The sequence below is a fragment of the Erythrolamprus reginae genome, chromosome 8 (assembly GCF_031021105.1).
Source record: "Erythrolamprus reginae isolate rEryReg1 chromosome 8, rEryReg1.hap1, whole genome shotgun sequence".
Taxonomy (NCBI): Eukaryota; Metazoa; Chordata; class Lepidosauria; order Squamata; family Dipsadidae; genus Erythrolamprus; species Erythrolamprus reginae.
This window is the reverse complement of record NC_091957.1, coordinates 2,390,752-2,409,307: the sequence shown is the minus strand read 5'-3', so window position 1 is coordinate 2,409,307 and position 18,556 is coordinate 2,390,752. Positions and strand designations below refer to the sequence as shown.

The 18,556-nt window shown below is 43.9% G+C and overlaps 1 protein-coding gene across 2 annotated transcripts in view; it reads right to left on the bottom strand.

The window, feature by feature from the left end:
• Window positions 1-17,900, bottom strand: part of LAMC3 (laminin subunit gamma 3) — a 58,105-nt gene extending 40,205 nt beyond the window's left edge. For both annotated transcript variants that reach the window (XM_070758483.1, XM_070758484.1), the window contains exons 1-3: window positions 17,502-17,900; window positions 6,994-7,298; window positions 5,172-5,302 (exon numbers count right to left, since the gene is read on the bottom strand). In XM_070758483.1, the coding sequence (XP_070614584.1) occupies window positions 5,172-5,302; window positions 6,994-7,298; window positions 17,502-17,874 (809 nt within the window). In that variant the 5' untranslated portion in view covers window positions 17,875-17,900. The remainder of the gene's footprint in view (window positions 1-5,171; window positions 5,303-6,993; window positions 7,299-17,501) is intronic.
• Window positions 17,901-18,556: the final 656 nt, after the last annotated feature.

Here is an 18,556-nt window from a genome sequence, read left to right as displayed (position 1 = left end):
CTATCTATCTATCTATCTATCTATCTATCTATCTATCTATCCATCCATCCATCCATTCATCTATATATCCATCCATCCATCCATCTATCAATTATCTTCCATCCTTCCGAGGTGGGTAAAATGAGGACCCGGATTGTGGGGGCAATAGCCTAGCTCTGTTAAAAAGTGCTATTGCTAACATGTTGCAAGCCGCCTTGAGTCTAAGGAGAAGGGCGGCATAAAAATCGAATAAATAAATAAATAAATAAATAAATAAATCTATCCGTCATACATCCATCCATCATCTACCTATTGGCACAGTGGTTAGAATGCTAACTCTGCCCACTGCCAGCAGTTTGACCTTGACCAGCTCAAGGTTGACTCATTCTTCCATCCTTCCGAGGTTGGTAAAATGACAAGCCAGATTGTTGGGGGAAAGATTGTAAGTATAAACTGCCCATAGAGTGCTGTAAAGCACTATGGAGCTTTAGATAATCCTAAAATGCTATACTATAACCGCTACACTTCTGAGTAGAACAACTAAAACATTCCATCTCGCATTAGCTACTACCTCCCTGGGTTCAACGTCAGGCCAATGGCCTCCCCATCCAATCCCTACCATGCCCCCTCTTTCCAAATGTCCTTCCCTTAGTCTGGGACATGCAATCAGCAAAGCTGGAGACCAGCAACACAAATCAAATTGTGTGACGTCCTTGGTCGCCTTCTCTCTGCAGAACATCACCCTGACCCTTCCTGCGATCTAGAGGTCGTTAGCCTTTCCCGCGTATTAAAAAGTTCCAGCTGTCTAAGATAACCGAGTAATAAAACCAGGGTGGTCTTGTTAGGATTTTATAAGAAATCTATTTCCTTTCTCCCACAGGATACAATTCGGGACTCTAGCTAAGCCACGGGCAGTGAAAATTAGCAAGGTAAGAGACCAAAGTAAAGAAATATATATATATATATTTTCAGAGCAGACTTCTGGGGAATCTCTCCCTTTCTTCTCTCTCCACCGAGGGAAAGCGTCCATCATATTTAATTTGCAAGGTGTAACACACCTCATTTAAAAACACCACAGCGTGCCGAGACCACCTAAGAGTCCAAGGAAAATATATATCCTCTCTTTCCGAGCGGAGCAAACACGGAATATATTCAAAGAGGCTTTGGCAGGGAAGGAGCCCTTTTCGTGAAAAATAGCCCACCGTTTCATCAATTTTATGACTGGCTCAGTGGAGAAATAATGAACTTAGTGAAAAGAAGAAGAAGACGTAATTGCAATTTCTAACCCAGGTAGTCCTCGACCACCATCGAGCCCAGCAATTCTGCTGCTAAGCAGGACAGTTGCTAAGCGACTTTTCCCTCATTTCATGCCCACCATTGTTAAGTGAATCAATTCAGTTGTTAAGGGAATCATGAGGACATTGAACAAACTGTGCTTCCCCATTTGCTTTGCTTGTTGGAGCCCGGCTGGGAAGGTCACATGACCCTGGGATACGGAGACTGACATAAATACAGTGGTACCTCTACCTACAAACACCTCTACTTACAAACTTTTCTAGATAAGAACCAGGTGTTCAATATTTTTTTGCCTCTTCTCAAGAACCATTTTCCACTTATAAATCCGAGCCTTCAAAACTGTAACTGGAAAAAGCAGGGAGAAGCCTCCATGGGGCCTCTCTAGGAATCTCCTGGGAGGAAACAGGGCCAGAAAAGGCAGGGAGAAGCCTCTGTGGGGCCTCTCTAGGAATCTCCTGGGAGGAAACAGGGCCAGAAAAGGCAAGGAGAAGCCTCCGTGGGGCCTCTCTAGGAATCTCCTGGGAGGAAACAGGGCCAGAAAAGGCATGGAGAAGCCTCCGTGGGGCCTCTCTAGCAATCTCCTGGGAGGAAACAGGGCCGGAAAAGGCAGGGAGAAGCCTCCGTTGGGCATCTCTAGGAATCTCCTGGGAGGAAACAGGCCCTCCACCCTCCCTGTGGTTTCCCCAATCACACACATTATTTGTTTTTACATTGATTCCTATGGGAAAAATTGCTGCTTCTTACAAACTTTTCTACTTAAGAACCTGGTCACAGAACAAATTAAGTTCGTAAGTAGAGGTACCACTATACTGACATAAAAGTAAATAAGTCGGCAAGTGTTGTATTGCCTCTGTACAAATCGATGGTGAGACCCCACTTGAAGTCCTGTGTACAGTTCTGGTCACCGCACCTCAAGAGGGATATAATGGAACTGGAAAAGGTGCAAAAAAGGGCAACAAGAATGATCAAGGAAATGGAGCCCCTCCCTTATGAAACCAGGTTGCAATGCCTTGGTCTCTTCAGCCTTGAAAGACGGTGTTGAAGAGGTGACTTGATCGAAGTGTATAAAATCCTGCATGGGATAGAAAAGGTGGATAGAGAAAAATTGTTTTCTCTATCACACCATACTAAGACGAGGGGGCCCTCCCTAAAGCTCACAGATAAGAAAGTGAGGACAAATAAAGGGAAATATTTCTTCACCCACAGGGTCCTTGGTTGATGGAATTCCCTTCCAGAAGAGGTTGTGACAGCTGTCAATCTGGAGAGCTTCAAGGCAGGATTAGACAGATTCATGGATGCCAAGTGTATCCATGGTGGTGATTGAAACGGTGTCCAACTGCCGCTTCTATGTTGGTTGAGGCAGGCAGGGTCCCCTTGGGTCCCATTTATTGAGGGTCAAGAAAAGGAAGGGTTTTGCCTTCTCTTTCTGCTCAAGATCCCCATGGACAATTGAGGGGGCACTGTGGGACACAGAATGCTGGACTCGATGGGCTTTGGCCCGATTCAGCAGGACTCTTCTTAGGTTCTTATGTTCTTATCATATGTTCTTAAATACAGTCCGGTTGCCATGTGCCTGGATTTTTGAAGATACAATGGTCATTAAGTGTGAAAAAAGATCATAAGTCACTTTTTTCAGCGCCGTTGTAACTTCAAACAGTCACTAACCAATGTTTGTATTTGAAATGGCTGGACGTCTCCTCTAACGAATCTTCGTGATTTTTTAAAAAAATAGTTATTTCAGATAGGCTGTAATTGTGCGTTATAGCACTTTAATCACATTTTAATGCCTAATTCCCTAATCAAATCTAGGAATGGAATCTCTCCCTCACTGTCAGGTGATGAGCATCTTGCCAGACATGTTTTATGGAACGTTTCTGCTTAAATATGATTTAACCGGGCCCTGGTGGATTATTTCCGTTATCCTCCGACATGCACGCGGCGTAAAATTCCAATAGCTCAAATCAGTGAGACATAATCTTTACACGAAGGGCACTTGTCTTAAAACCGGGCTAGAAGCGACTGCGTTTCAGGTTTCAAGTGGAAGTCAAAAACGCTACGGCAGATTTCATACGGTTAAAAACGGGGAGGGAGGGCTCTTCAACGTATTTTTCGGAGTATAAATCACACCTTAGTTTTTCCAGGAGGAAAATAGGGGAAAAATCTGCCTACCAGGTATTCATCTGGCTAGCGTCCTTAGTCTGGTCAGCTTCAGCACATTATATTATCCCCTGGTTATAGCTGAAAAAAACCCTTATTCAGAGCGAACAGCAAGGGAAAAAAAGCCTGCAAAGACTTAGGGCTGAAAAAAATCCTTATTTGGAGCAAGTAGCGATGAAAAAGCATGCAAGCCTGTAAGAGCCTGGAAGATTGTTAGTGTTAGGGCTGAAAAAACCCTTATTCAGAGCGAATAGCAAGGAAAAAAAAGCCTGCAAAGACTTAGGGCTGAAAAAAATCCCTATTTGGAGCAAGTAGCGATGAAAAGGCAAGCAAGCCTGTAAGAGCCTGGAAGATTGTTAGTGTTAGAGCTGAAAAACCCTTATTCAGAGTGAGTAGCAAGGAAAAAAAAGCCTGCAAAGACTTAGGGCTGAAAAAAATCCTTATTTGGAGCAAGTAGCGATGAAAAAGCATGCAAGCCTGTAAGAGCCAGGAAGATTGCTAGCGTTAGAGCTGAAAAAACTCTTATTCAGAGCGAGTAGCAATGAAAACAGGCCTGCAAAGACTTAGAGCTGGAAAAAACCTTCTTTGGAGAGAGTAACAATCCTGCAAGCTGTGAAGATCGTTAGCACCTCATTGGATCTGGAAAAAAAACCTTCTGAGCAATTAGCAATGAAAAAAGCCTGCAAGCCAGGGAATATAGTTAGCACCTTGTTAGGGCTCGAAGAAAAAAGCTTCAGAAAAAAAAACCCAAACCACCCCTACATTTGGAGTATAAGATACAGCCAAATGTTCAGCCCCTTTTAGAGTGGAATAAGGTGCATCTTATACTCAAAAATATGATAAGTGAGAATAAGACAATGTAGAGAATTCCATCCCTGCTTGCTTGACTTCACCAAGAAAATCTATTAATCAAAAGATGATCCACCTAACATTAAAAGAAAAAAAAAAGATGGTAATTCTAAATTATACATACAGGCAATATGTTCGAATTACAGCTACAATCGAGCTCAAAATTTCTGCTGTTAAGCGAGACATTTGTTAAGTCAGTGTTGTCCCATTATTTCAATGAATCACTTCAGTGGTTCAGTTAGTAACATGGTTCTTAAGTGAATCTGTGTTAGTACTATGTACATACCAGTTATGTTTGGCAATATATAAACAAGCTAGCAATGAATGCTTGCATGTATTGAAACACTATGGCTTTAAGGGTTAGTGTTAGGAATTGCCACAAGAGGGAGCCAGACACGTGGTTCTTTCTGTGTGTTTTTCTGCTCATTTTGTGCTGACTCATTGTGACTGCTGTAGTAAGAACTGTGTGTTTGATGATAGTTTATGTATTTGTAAGTTGTACAAGTTAAGGCTTGTTAATGTATTGAGAGTTGTTGACTGATTTGACTACGTATGACTGGACTGTTTAACTTGACTGCAATATTTGCTAAAGTAAATACTATTTTATACACTTTAATGTATCTGGTTTGTATGACTGAGCCATTACTCATATCCCCTGACTATCTGCTGGATATCTGCTAGAATTCCACATTTCTTTTGCATATGTGTATCCTTGATAACTCAAGGGTGACTCTTCATACTCCTTAACAATCTGTCTCCCCCATTGACGTTGCTTGTCAGAAGTTTGGCCAAAGGGGACCCCGAGCTACTCCTCCTATTGATAAAAGCCATCTCATCCCACCCTCCAAAATTACTCAGAGAGGTTTCCTCTTATAAAAGTTTTGTCTTACCTTCCCCCAACGGAGAAGTCCGAAATGGCATAATAGTAAGACTGAAGCACTTTGGGATCTTTGAAAATGTCATCCCCAAAGGTGTTAAGGCGATCCAAAGAAATCAGGAGATCGGTACAGGTCACCCATTCCTGTGGAATAATAGAAATACTGAAGGCAACTCACAGAAGACTCACAGAATACTGAATACTGAAGGCAACTCACAGAAGAAGAAGAAGCAGAAGAAGCAGAAGAAGCAGAAGCAGAAGAAGAAGAAGAAGCAGAAGAAGAAGAAGAAGAAGAAGAAGAAGAAGAAGAAGAAGAAGAAGAAGAAGAAGAAGAAGAAGAAGAAGAATTATGAATTTCGAATTATGAATTCTTGCTGTCTTTTTTTTTGGTCTTTCCCAAACCAACATGGAAAGAACCAAAGAGTTTTGAAGGCTTCTAAACTGGAGAGAACCACATCTTACATCTTACTTCTTCCTTGGGATTTAAAGGAAGTTGGGAAGCCACAGAAGCTGTGAAGCTCCAGAGAACTGGCTCTATTTTTTAAAAAAATGAGATTTACTCCTCATCATGTTCCTCCCTGTACACTGAGATCATCATCAGAAAACGTCAGAGAAATATTGAGTAGTTTTCTTGAGAATGGAACCTTCGTGATGTCTATCATTTCTTTACCTAAAACTATCCCTGGAACTCACATATTTAGGACAATTATATAATTGTCCCAAAAAAGTGAGGTATAGGTATAAGTATTAGTCCTAAAAATGCAAACCAGTTATAAACGAAGAGGCAGTAGCCATCATGGAATGTTTAAAATTTATTTAAAACTAATAAGCTTCCATCAGTTCTCTACTGATTTCATCAGAATGTAAGATCCCCATTGAAGCAAGCATCTCTTCAATGGGCATTTTACACTCTGAGGAAGTCAGTAGAGAACTGATGGAAGCTTAGTAGTTTTAAATAAATGTTAAACATTCCCGAGATCGTGATGGCTGCTGCCTCTTCTGTTAAGCAGATATATTCTCGTCGTGCCGAGAGAGAAAAATATCTGCCTCTACCTAGGGTTGAACTTACAGCCTCCTGATTGTGAGGCAAGAGTTCCACCTCTAGCACTCTCGAAATATTCTCTTTATAATTATAATTATTATTATTTATTAGATTTGTATGCCATCCCTCTCCGAAGACTTGGGGCGGCTCACAACAGCAAAACAGAACAAATCCAATAATTAAAACAATTTAAAACCCTTAATATAAAAAACAGTCATACATCCGAGACATAAAACGTAACGGCCCGGGGGAATCTATTTCCCCATGCTTGATGACAGAGATGGGTTTTTAGGAGTTTACGAAAGGCAAGGAAGGTGGAGGCAGTCCTGATCTCCGGGGGGGAATTGATTCCAGAGGGTTGGGGCTGCCACAGAGAAGGCTCTTCCCCTGGGTCCCGCCAGACGACATTGTTTAGTCGACGGGACCCAGAGAAGGCCAACTCTGTGGGACCTAACCGGTTGCTGGGATTTGTTCGGGAGAAGGTGGTCCCGGAGATATTCTGGTCCGATGCCATGAAGGGCTTTATAGGCCATAACCAACACTTTGAATTGTGACCAGAAACTGATCAGCAACCAATGCAGACTGCGAAGTGTTGATGTGACATGGGCATATCTGGGAAAGCCCATGATTGCTCTCGCAGCCGCATTCTGCACAATCTGAAGTTTCCGAACACTCTTCAAAGGATGATAATGTTTCAGACATTCCTTTCCATCGAGATGCAACGAGAGTTGGAAGCAAGCAAAAGGCCAGGAGAATCCCATTAGGGTTCTTCTACCCATTGACATTTGAGTACCTGGAGGATGGGGCTCTGGTCAAAACTGTAGGCACTGGGCCGGCCTTCTAAAGTGGAAAAAGCCACGTTCCCACCACTGAGGGGAGATATGTCACTGAATTCGTCCGTGCAAAAGGCCACTTGCTCGTATTCTCCAGATCTCAGAAACTGCCGTTCTGCCTTTCCGTACGTCTTCTTGCAAGAGGCGCTGTAGAACTGATACGGGATCCAGGGTCCTTCGGCCCGGCTTCTTTTGTAGATGGCAAAGCTCTCCGGACGGCTGGTGTGGAATTTCAACCTTACGTAGGTGATTTCATAAGCCTTCCCTAAAGAGAGGAGAGGGGGCGGGAAAAAAAGAGTGGAGACTTCTTAATTAAATTCCAGGAACTATTCCTGGGTAGGGATAGGGTGGTCTTTCCAAGTTCCCCCCTTCTAGGCTATTACAGAATGCAGAATAATAGGGTTCAACACTGTCAAACTATTTACTAGGTCTGCGCTACTCTTACTACTAGTTTTTTCTCATCATTCCTATTACCCATCTACTCCAACCTATGACTGTATGACTGTAACTTGTGGCTTGTATGCTTAAGTTGTTTTTAATTAATATTGATTGTTTCTTCATTGCTTGTTTGACCCCTATGACAATCGTTAAGTGTTGGACCTCATGATTCTTGACCAATGTCTCTTTTTCTTTTATGTACCCTGAGAGCATCTGCACCAAAGACAAATTCTTTCTGTGTCCAACCATACTTGGCCAATAAAGAATTCTATTCTATTCTATTCTATTCCATTCCATTCCATTCCATTCGACAAATGTCTCTTCTCTTTTATGTACGCTGAGAGCATCTGCACCAAAGACAAATTCCTTGTGTGTCCAACCACATTTGGCCAATAAAGAATTCTATGTTAAGCCGTCCTTAGTCTACAGAGAATGGTGGCATAAAAATCCAACCAAATAAATGAATGAATGAATGAATGAATGAATGTATTTATTTATTTATTTATTTATTTATTTGTTTGATTTTTATGCCGCCCTTCTCGAAGTGACTCAGGGCGGCATACAACATTGTAAATAAACAATGTACATGAGAAATCTAATTATTTTAAAAGACATATACAAAGGTAGGTCCTCAAAGCTTTACGAAAGACCAGGAGGGGAGGGGGTGGTACGTATCTCTGGAGGGAGTTATTTATTTATTCAGAATAAATAAACAAATAAACAAATGTCAATTAAATTAAATTAAATTAAATTAAATTAAATTAAATTAAATTAAATTAAATTAAATTAAATTAAATTAAATTGCATTATCGAAAGCCCTATCAATTGTGGAGCTGACCGGAAACCTGCCCCTTGTCATAGAATGTCCTCCTGGCGTGCCATGCCTTCCCTCCCAACCGGAAGCTCCTCCCAAAATTGTGGAACCAATCAGCGCCAGGGAGCCACAGCAAAGGGATGAAAGAGCCACATGGGGCTCCTGAGCTGGAGGTTGCCGACCTTTGGACTAAGAAAACATCCAGTCCCCGCAACTGTTCATGGTACAGTTTAGCCTCCAATTTCCATCCACGCCTTTGTTTTATTTATTCGGTGGGGCTTTGAGTGTACTCTGTTCACGTCTACTCACACGCACTCACGGGGGATTTGTTACGCTTAATGTTGCACACTCCCCGGGATTTGTTATGCTAATTTGATTCACTCCTCTGAGATGCTTTTTCAAAGTGGTGGCAATTCTGTATATACATGTTTTGCTGATGGGTTTTTAATCTGAAAACTATTTCAAGCCTTCCTTCAGTTGGAGGAAGCAGCACTCAGCAATGTTTACAGCCGCAGCAGAAGCAACAACAATTTTGACACCTGTTGTGGTTAGCTCTGGCCCAGCTCCTGCCCCAAGGACTGTGGATGTGGGGGAGACATCCACATTCTGCAGGCCTGTTTTGCCCCTGGTGGAATCTGCTGATGAAGGCTCCTCTGACCAAGAAGACATGAGTGACAGGGAGGAGGAGAGTGTGGCAGACAGCTCAGAAGGAGATCAATTATCTAGCTCCTCCCTGGATTCAGAACAAGAGTTAAGGATACAGCCACGCATGGGGAGAGCGATACACAGGCAACAACAACTGAGAGATTATCATCAAAGAAAATGAGGCCACCTGTGGTTGGGTGGGGCTGTGGTCATTAGTGAGGCTGCTATAAAGAGCAGCCTGTGGGTTTGGCCATTGTGGAGGATTATCTGTTCATTGTGTTTCGTGACTGCTTTGTTGACTTTGACTTTTTGTGTGCTGATTTTTCCCTGCTTTGAAACTAAACCAGAGCAAAGTGTGTTTCACTTTGTGAAAGAAGAAGGGCTGTGAATTGCCTCACAGGTGCAAGCTAAGTATCACAGAACTGATAAGGGACTTGTACAAATTACCAGTTTGTTTGGAGACCAGTGCTCTTTGCTATCCCAAAAGAGGGCTTAGGTTAAGTGAATTTTCATTATAAAGAACATTGTTTTGGATTTTCAAACGTGTGTGTGTCTGAAATTTGTACCTGTGAATTTTTGGGAGGATTCTACCAGAGAGCCCGACAGAACAGACACCTTTAGGATGTGCTGGAATGTCAGATCCCAGAATTCCTAGCAAACACATTCTGGGAAGTCAAGAGCTCAGGTGCCAAACTCCCAGAATTCCTAGTAACAGTTTGCCAAAGAATTCATCTGAGTTTAGATGCCAGAGAAGTGGGAAAGTCGATGAGCAAAACTTTCCAGCAACTTTTCTTCCAACTTCCCTTCTTAAGGGCAGCCTCTCCGTTTCTTTCTTGGAAATTGCTTTTCAGCAAGCTGAGCTCATGACCTCCTCGCTGTAAAAACAAGCTGCAAAAGTACTTCTCCCACCCCTATCTTTTCCATCTGAACTGTAATATTTATTTCTTTGCCCCTGCTTCTCCTCCGGATCAACAAACAAAGGGAGCTCGTCCAAAGGAAACGTCTGTTGTTGCAGCAACTGGTCTCAGCCGTTCCTGGCTAGACAAGAATTGAAAGGAAACCCGGAATGGATTAAAGCTTCCTAAGGCCATTTTGCAAGAAAAGTGGCTGTTGGCATTGGCGTGTGTGTGTGTAAGAGAGAGAGAGAGAGAGAGAGAGAGGGAGGGAGGGAGGTAAAATAGATAGATTAGATGATAGATAGGATAGAATAGATAGATAGAGAGATAATTATTTGGATTCTGCCTATACAGTGGTACCTCTACTGAATATAATTGATTCCGTGACCAGGTTCTTAAGTGGAAACGTTCTTAAGTAGAAGCAATTTTTCCCATAGGAATCAATGTAGAAGCAAATAATGCATGCCAACCCATTAGGAAAGAAATAAAAGCTCGGAATTTGGGTGGGTGGAGGAGGAGGAGGAGGAAGAGGAGAAGGAGAGTCGCTGCCGAAGGAAGAAGGTGAGGTGAGGGGAATTTTAAAAAATCCCAAACTTTAAAGAAACTGGTCAGGCCTTTGTGCCGCTCTCAAATTTCCTGGGAAATTTTTCCGAGCTCTGGTTTTTAAGTAGAAAATGGTTCTTAAGTAGAGGCAAAAAAAATCTTGAACACCCGGTTCTTATCTAGAAAAGTTCTTAATTTCCAAAAAATTAATTTCATGTGTGGTATGTCTGTATGTATGTTTGGTTTTTTATATTAATGGGTTTTTAAATCATTTTTAGTATTTATTGGATTATTATTGTATTGTTTTATTATTGTTGTTAGCCGCCCCGAGTCTCCGGAGAGGGGCGGCATACAAATCCAATAAATAAGTAAGTAAGTAAGTAAGTAAGTAAGTAGGTAGGTAGGTAGGTAGGTAAGTAAGTAAGGAAAGAAAGAAAGAAAGAAAGAAAGAAAGAAAGAAAGAAAGAAAGTAAGAAAGTAAGTAAGTAAGTAGAGGCATTCTTAAGTCGAGGTACCACTGTATATGCTGATATTATTAGACAATTAATCAGTGGAACAACCTGCCTCCAGAAATTGTGGCTGCTCCAACACTGGAGGTTTTCAATAAGAGATTGGACAGTCATTTGTCCAGAATGTTATAGGAATTCTACTTGAACAGGGGGTTGGATTAGAAGACCTCCAGGGTCCCTTCTAACTCTGTTATTCTGTGTTGTATGTTCTGTAAACAAGTCAGATTAGCTAAATTTTATTTTCATGTCTGAAAAACTAGAGGCATCCAACTGCGAAATATCTAATGCTGATGTTAAGCAATTTCACAACTAAGTCTGTTTTGTAAATTCAATGTGTCTGGTTGATTTAGGACTATCTTCCTATCAACAGGAAAACAAATTAAAGCTATGAACAGGCTACCGGAGTTCCTATGAACTAAACCAGTGTTAACAATATTGGACAATCGAACAGAAGGAATAACAAGATTTTTTTCTAATCTGCTTCCTTAAGAATTATGTTCACAAGTTACTTTAAGTTGTCTCCTGTTCCTAGTGCTTTTCAGTCAATTTTTGGTGTGTTCTGCAAAGTTAACGATTGTGAAGAGCAAACCCCTGTTTGTGGCTTAATTAAAGCCCTGGGGGGCATGGTGAACAAACCATGGTTAGAAGAGACCACTGTTCACTGCAATGTTATGCCCAGCTGTGCCGTTTCAATGACACTAATCAGAAGCAGATCGGTTCTTTTTTGGGAAAGAGGACATTTAAGCAAAAATCTGGTTTGCTTTTAAAACCCGCTTCAAAGCAAATTATTATTTTATGTTAGGATGCTGTCCCTCCCTCAAGAGCAACGTCACGCACGACGTCCAACACAGCACAATTAGCTGTCGGGCGAGGCGCTAAGGAGACTAAACTATTGTGGAAAAAATGGCAGTTATTCTTGAGCAAGATTAAAAGGAGCCTTAATTGCGCCCATATGAACATTGTCTGTGGAGGAGGAGCACGGCTGGCGCAAAAGGGCTGCAGGGTTAAGTGTGTGGAGCTATCCAACAACTCCGGCAAGGGGGAAAGTCAGCATGGGCCATGGATGGGGAGAAGAGAAGAGACAGAAGGAAGGAAGGAAGGAAAGAAGGAAGGAAAGAAGGAAGGAAGGAAAGAAAGAAGGAAGGAAGGAAAGAAGGAAAGAAGGAAGGAAGGAAAGAAGGAAGGAAGGAAGGAAAGAAGGAAGGAAGGAAAGAAGGGAAGAAGGAAGGAAGGAAGGAAAGAAGGAAGGAAAGAAGGAAGGAAGGAAAGAAAGAAGGAAGGAAGGAAAGAAGGAAGGAAGGAAAGAAGGAAGGAAAGAAGGAAGGAAGGAAAGAAAGAAGGAAGGAAGGAAAGAAGGAAGGAAGGAAGGAAGGAAGGAAAGAAGGAAGGAAGGAAAGAAGGGAAGAAGGAAGGAAGGAAGGAAAGAAGGAAGGAACGAAGGAAAGAAGGAAAGAAGGAAAGAAAGAAGGAAGGAAAGAAGGAAGGAAGGAAGGAAGGAAAGAAGGAAAGAAAGAAGGAAGGAAGGAAAGAAGGAAGGAAAGAAGGAAGGAAGGAAGGAAAGAAGGAAAGAAGGAAGGAAGGAAAGAAGGAAGGAAGGAAAGAAGGGAAGAAGGAAGGAAGGAAGGAAGGGAAGAAGGAAGGAAAGAAGGAAAGAAGGAAGGAAGGAAAGAAGGAAGGGTGGAAAGAAGGAAGGAAAGAAGGAAGGAAGGAAGGAAGGAAAGAAGGAAAGAAAGAAGGAAGGAAAGAAGGAAAGAAGGAAGGAAGGAAGGAAGGTGTTTCTTGTTTCCACCAAGGATGAACCCAACAGCTATTTCATTCCAACCATTATTGTGGGATGCAGGAAAGAGGGGAGGAAGGGCAAAGGGAGTGCTTTGCAAATATTTTGGGAGAGGAGGAGGAGATGAAATGGAAGGAGTAGGAGGAGCAGGAAGAGGGAAAAGAGGAAAAGAGGAAAAAAAGAAAAAGAGGAACAAGAGGAGGAGGAGAATATGAAAAGGAATATGAGAAGGAAGAATAAGTTGTCCTTCCTCCCTCCCTTCCTCTTTCCTTACTCCCTCCCACCTTCTTTCTCCCTCCCTCCTTGCTTCCTTATCCCCTTCCCTCCTTTCTTCCTTTCCTTATTTCCTCCCTCCCTCCTTCTTCCTCCCTCCCTCCTTCCCTCTTTTCTTCCTTCCTTCTCACCTTCCCTCATTTTCTTCCTTATTTCTTTATCCGAGGGCATGGGGTGAAGTATCATCAGTACGCTGATGATACCCAGCTTTACATCTCCACCCCATGTCCAGTCAACGAAGCAGTGGAAGTGATGTGCCGGTGTCTGGAGGCTGTTGGGGCCTGGATGGGCGTCAACAGACTCAAACTCAACCCGGATAAGACGGAGTGGCTGCGGGTTTTGCCTCCCAAGGACAATTCCATCTGTCCATCCATTACCCTGGGGGGGAATTATTGACCCCCTCGGAGAGGGTCCGCAACTTGGGCGTCCTCCTCGATCCACAGCTCACATTAGAAAAACATCTCTCAGCTGTGGCGAGGGGGGGCGTTTGCCCAGGTTTGCCTGGTGCACCAGTTGCGGCCCTATCTGGACCGGGACTCACTGCTCACAGTCACTCATGCCCTCATCACCTCGAGGTTCGACTACTGTAATGCTCTCTACATGGGGCTACCTCTGAAAAGTGTTCGGAAACTTCAGATCGTGCAGAATGCAGCTGCGAGAGCAGTCATGGGCTTACCTAGGTATGCCCATGTTTCACCAACACTCCACAGTCTGCATTGGTTGCCGATCAGTTTCCAGTCACAATTCAAAGTGTTGGTTATGACCTTTAAAGCCCTTCATGGCATTGGACCAGAATATCTCCGAGACCGCCTTCTGCCGCACGAATCCCAGCGACCGATTAGGTCCCACAGAGTGGGCCTTCTCCGGGTCCCGTCAACTAAACAATGTCGGTTGGCGGGCCCCAGGGGAAGAGCCTTCTCTGTGGCGGCCCCGACTCTTTGGACCCAACTCCCCCCGGAGATTAGAACTGCCCCTACTCTCCCTGCCTTCCGTAAAGTTCTTAAAACCCACCTTTGCCGTCAGGCATGGGGGAACTGAAACATCTCCCCCGGGCATGTACAATTTATGTATGGTATGCTTGTGTGTGTGCTTGTTAGTATATTGGGGTTCTCTTTTAAACTTTTTTAAATATTTAAATTTATTTGGATTTGTTCGATTTGTCTATGCCTTGTTGTGAGCCTAATACAAATCTAAATAATAAATAAATAAATAAATAATAAAATAAATAAATTTCCTCCCTCCCTCCTTCCCTCCCTCCCTCCTTCCTTCCTTCCTTCCTTCCTTCCTTCCTTCCTTCCTTCCTTCCTTCCTTCCTTCCTTCCATGAGCTTTCAAAATGAAGATCTGAGGCATCTTCAGCTATTTGTGTTCCTTGGTGAAGCAGAGATTTGCAGAGTCCAACCCCCCCCCCCCCAAATGAGTTCCCCTTCAGGAAGCGACTCAGGGATGGAACCAGCAATATGAGCCAGTAATAAACACATGAAGAAGCTTTGAAGGACTTGTTGGCTCAGCCTATAGGCAGCCACCACCATCTCCAAGCCTTGATCAAACAGCCAGCATCCACAACTCCCACGTGGCTGTCAGCCTGAGAGTTTTCATCTGGGGGCTTCCAGGAAAAACCTTCAGGGTCCCATCAGGTCACAGCTAAGAGAGGCATCCTCCTCCCAGGAGGTCCAAGACAAAGGCCAAGAGAGTGGAAGTGTAAGAATCTGGACCCCGATCTCAGCAACCTCTGTCTGGTTTTTCGTCGTAAGCAGGAAGTTCTCTCAATTTGGAACAGATGTTGGCAAAGTCACAGGAGGCTGAGAAAACAACAGCCTCTCTTCAAGAAAGATGAGAGAGAGAGAGAGAAAAAAGAGAGAGAGAGAGAGAAAGAGAGAGAGAGAGAGAATGAAAGATGAGAGTGGGAGAGAGAGAAAGAGAATGAAAGAAAGAAAGAAAGAGAGAGAGAAAGAAAGAAGGAGAGAAAGAGAGAGAAAGGAAGAAAGAGAGAGAGAGAATGAAAGATGAGAGAGAGAAAGAGAGAAAGAGAGAGAGAAAATGAAAGAAAGAGAGAGAAAGAGAGAGAATGAAAGATGAGAGCGAGGGAGAGAAAGAGAGAGAAAGGAAGAAAGAGAGAGAAAGAGAGAGAAAGAAAGAAAGAAAGAAAGAAAGAAAGAAAAGAGATAGATAGAGGGAGAGAGAGAGAGAGAGAGAGAACAAATGATTAGGAGTCTGGAGGCTAAACTGTATGATGAATGATTGATGATGGAAACTAATCAAGGAGAGGACTAACCTAGAACTAAGGAGAAATTTCCTGACGGCGAGAACAATCAACCATACAATGACTTGCCTTCAGAAATTGTGGATCACTGGAAGTTTTCAAGTTTCCAGTTGTCTGGAATGGTATAAGATCTCCTGTTTGAGTAGGGGGATGGACTAGAAGACCTCCCAAGGCCCCTTCCAACTCTATTATGCTATCTTCTACGTAGAGAGAGAGCCTCAACTGTCTCCTTTCCAAACCCCAAAAGTCCTTGTTTGCATTGAAGCTTGGGGATCCTCCATTGAACAGCTCATCATCTTTGGCCAACAGGAGCCCTCAAGGAGGTCTAGAATAATCCAAAGCTACAGAGCTTGAAGTCCATCTTGGAGAGTCAACCAAGAAGCCAATTTGGGGGCTGCTGCTGCTACTACTACTACCACCACCAATACTTCCTCTCTTCCTCCTGCTCCTCCTGCCCCTCCTCCTTCTTCTCCTTCTAAATGACATTGTCTGGTTGATGGGACCCTGGGAAGGCCGACTCTGTGGCACCTGACCAGGCGCTGGGATTCATGCGGCAGAAGGCGGTCTCGGAGGTAATCTGGCCCAATGCCATGTAGGGCTTTATAGGTCATAGCCAATACTTTGAATTAATAATAATAATAATAATAATAATAATAATAATAATAATAATAATTTATTAGATTTGTATGCCGCAACTCTCCGAAGACTCGGGGCGGCTCACAACAGTAATAACAACAGTGTGAAAATGTAAACAAATCTAATATTAAAAAAACATCTAAAAAACCTATCATTTAAAAACCATGCACCACACGCATACCATACATAAAAATATACAAGCCTGGGGGAGATGTCTCAATTCCCCCATGCCTGGCGATACAGGTGGGTCTTAAGCAATTTACAAAAGACAAGGAGGGTGGGGGCAGTTCAATCTCTGAGGGGAGTTGATTCCAGAAGGCCGGGGCCACCACAGAGAAGGCTCTCCCCCTGGGGCGCGCCAGACGACATTGTTTAGTCGACGGGACCCGGAGAAGGCCAACTCTGTGGGACCTTATCGGCCGCTGGGATTCATGGGGCAGGAGACGGTCCCAAAGGATTATATATAGCAGTGATTTTCAACCTTTTTTGAGCCGCGGCACATTTTTTACATTTACAAAATCCTGGGGCACACCACCAACCAAAATGACACAAAATGACACTCTAACACAGTACCTATTAAACATATAGTTAATAACATAGTTTCTAAATGTATTTATACTCACTTAGTGTGAAACCTGTACCAGCTTTGATGAACACAAAAGGGATATCCTAGCAGGAATGGTGGTTTGTGGATCCATCCACAGCACACCTGACCATGTCTCTCGGCACACTAGTGTGCCGCGGCACACTGGTTGAAAAACACTGATATATAGGTTACAGCCAATCAGATTGCAGCACAGTTAGCAAACCCATCATTACGTACTGATTATGGCTTACATCGGCCTTTCATTTCATTTCATTTCATTTCATTTGATTGGATTTGTATGCCGCCCCTCTCCGTAGACTCGGGGCGGCTAACAACAGTGGTAAAAACAACATGCGACAATCCAATACTAAAGAAGCTAAAAACCCTTATTTTAAAACCAATCATACATACGAACGTACCATGCATAAATTGTGGAAGCCTAGGGGGAAAGAATATCTTAATTCCCCCATGCCTGACGACACAGGTGGGTTTTAAGAAGCTTGCGAAAGGCAAGAAGGGTGGGGGCTATTCTAATCTCTGGGGGGAGTTGGTTCCAGAGGGTCAGGGCCGCCACAGAGAAGGCTCTTCCCCTGGGTCCCACCAACCGACATTGTTTGGTTGACGGGACCCAGAGAAGGCCCACTCTGTGGGATCTAATCGGTCGCTGGGATTCGTGCAGCAGAAGGCGGTCCCTGAGATAACCTGGCCCGGTGCCATGAAGGGCTTTATAGGTCATAACCAACACTTTGAATTGTGACCGGAAACTGATCGGCAACCAATGCAGACTGCAGAGTGTTGGTGTGACATGGGCATGCTTTGGGAAGCCCATAATTGCTCTCGCAGCCGCATTCTGCACGACCTGAAGTTTCCGAACACTTTTCAAAGGTAGCCCCATGTAGAGAGCGTTACAGTAGTCGAACCTCGAGGTGATGAGGGCATGAGTGACTGTGAGCAGTGACTCCCGGTCCAAATAGGGCCGCAACTGGTGCACCAGGCGAACCTGGGCAAACGCCCCACTCGCCACAACCGTTTTCTTGCATGGTGATATTACTTCCAGAAATAAACGTATTCCTGACGCGACCTACTCACCCAAGTGCAGCGTAATGTTGACCGAGGTGGGGTGCTGGACCCCGAAGGCCATGGACTGACTTTGCCACCACGTGGGCTCTTCCTGGCTGTGGAAGTCGGTCAGGGAAGAGGCGTTGTGGTGCGCCAGGGAGTCTTCTGCATCGCAGCGGTGGCACAGGGCGCTGGATTCCCTGGTGCCCATCTGCAGGCAGTAGGTTTCGGCCGGCCGGCCACACGTGTTGGAGGTCTGGGCCAGCCGTCCGAAGGCTGCGTTCTCGAAAGTGGGCATGCAACGCTGGGCACGGCCCTGGGAGTCGTAGCAGACATCCATGGCTCCTGTAGCCGGGCGAAAGACGGCGGCCAGAGCCAGAGAACAAAGCAGCAGCTGTGCCATGACGGGTCTGGGAAGAATCTTTGCAATGATGTTCTCCTCTCATCTGCACAGTCCCAGCCTCTAAAGCTCTCCTCCTCCTCCTCCTTCTTTCACGGAGGATGGGGAACAAGAAAAACACAATTTCCCAGCTGCGGGAACTCTCTCTCTCTCTCTCCCACTCACTCCCATCTTGTGGATGGAATCAGGAACGTCCCCCGTCCGATCAAAGTCTCTCTCTTCCTTGGGAAAAAAAGTAGAGCTCCTTCAGAGAGGGGGGGGAGACAACCCATATATTCTAACTGGGTGGAAAAAGCAGCGGGACACAATTTTTCTTTACTTCCTTGCACAGATGGTAGTGGAGTGGGGAGGGGGACACACACACACGGGCAAGAGGGAGGCATGAATTAAGCCCCTCCAGAGGACTTGGGAAAGTTGGAGCCCGAGGGACATTTAAAAAAAAAAAAATGCAGCAGGAAGAGAAAAAGACCAAACCTGTATTTGTGGGATGGGGATGGCTGAGGATGAATCCGTGTGGTCTAATCTTGATTCTTTTCTATTTCTATTCTATTCTATTTTATTCTATTCTTCTCTTCTCTACTCCTATTCTATATTCTGTTCTGTTCTTTCCTTCCTTCTTTCTTTCTTTCTTTCTTTCTTTCTTTCTTTCTTTCTTTATTCTTTGTCCAATACACAATACATATGG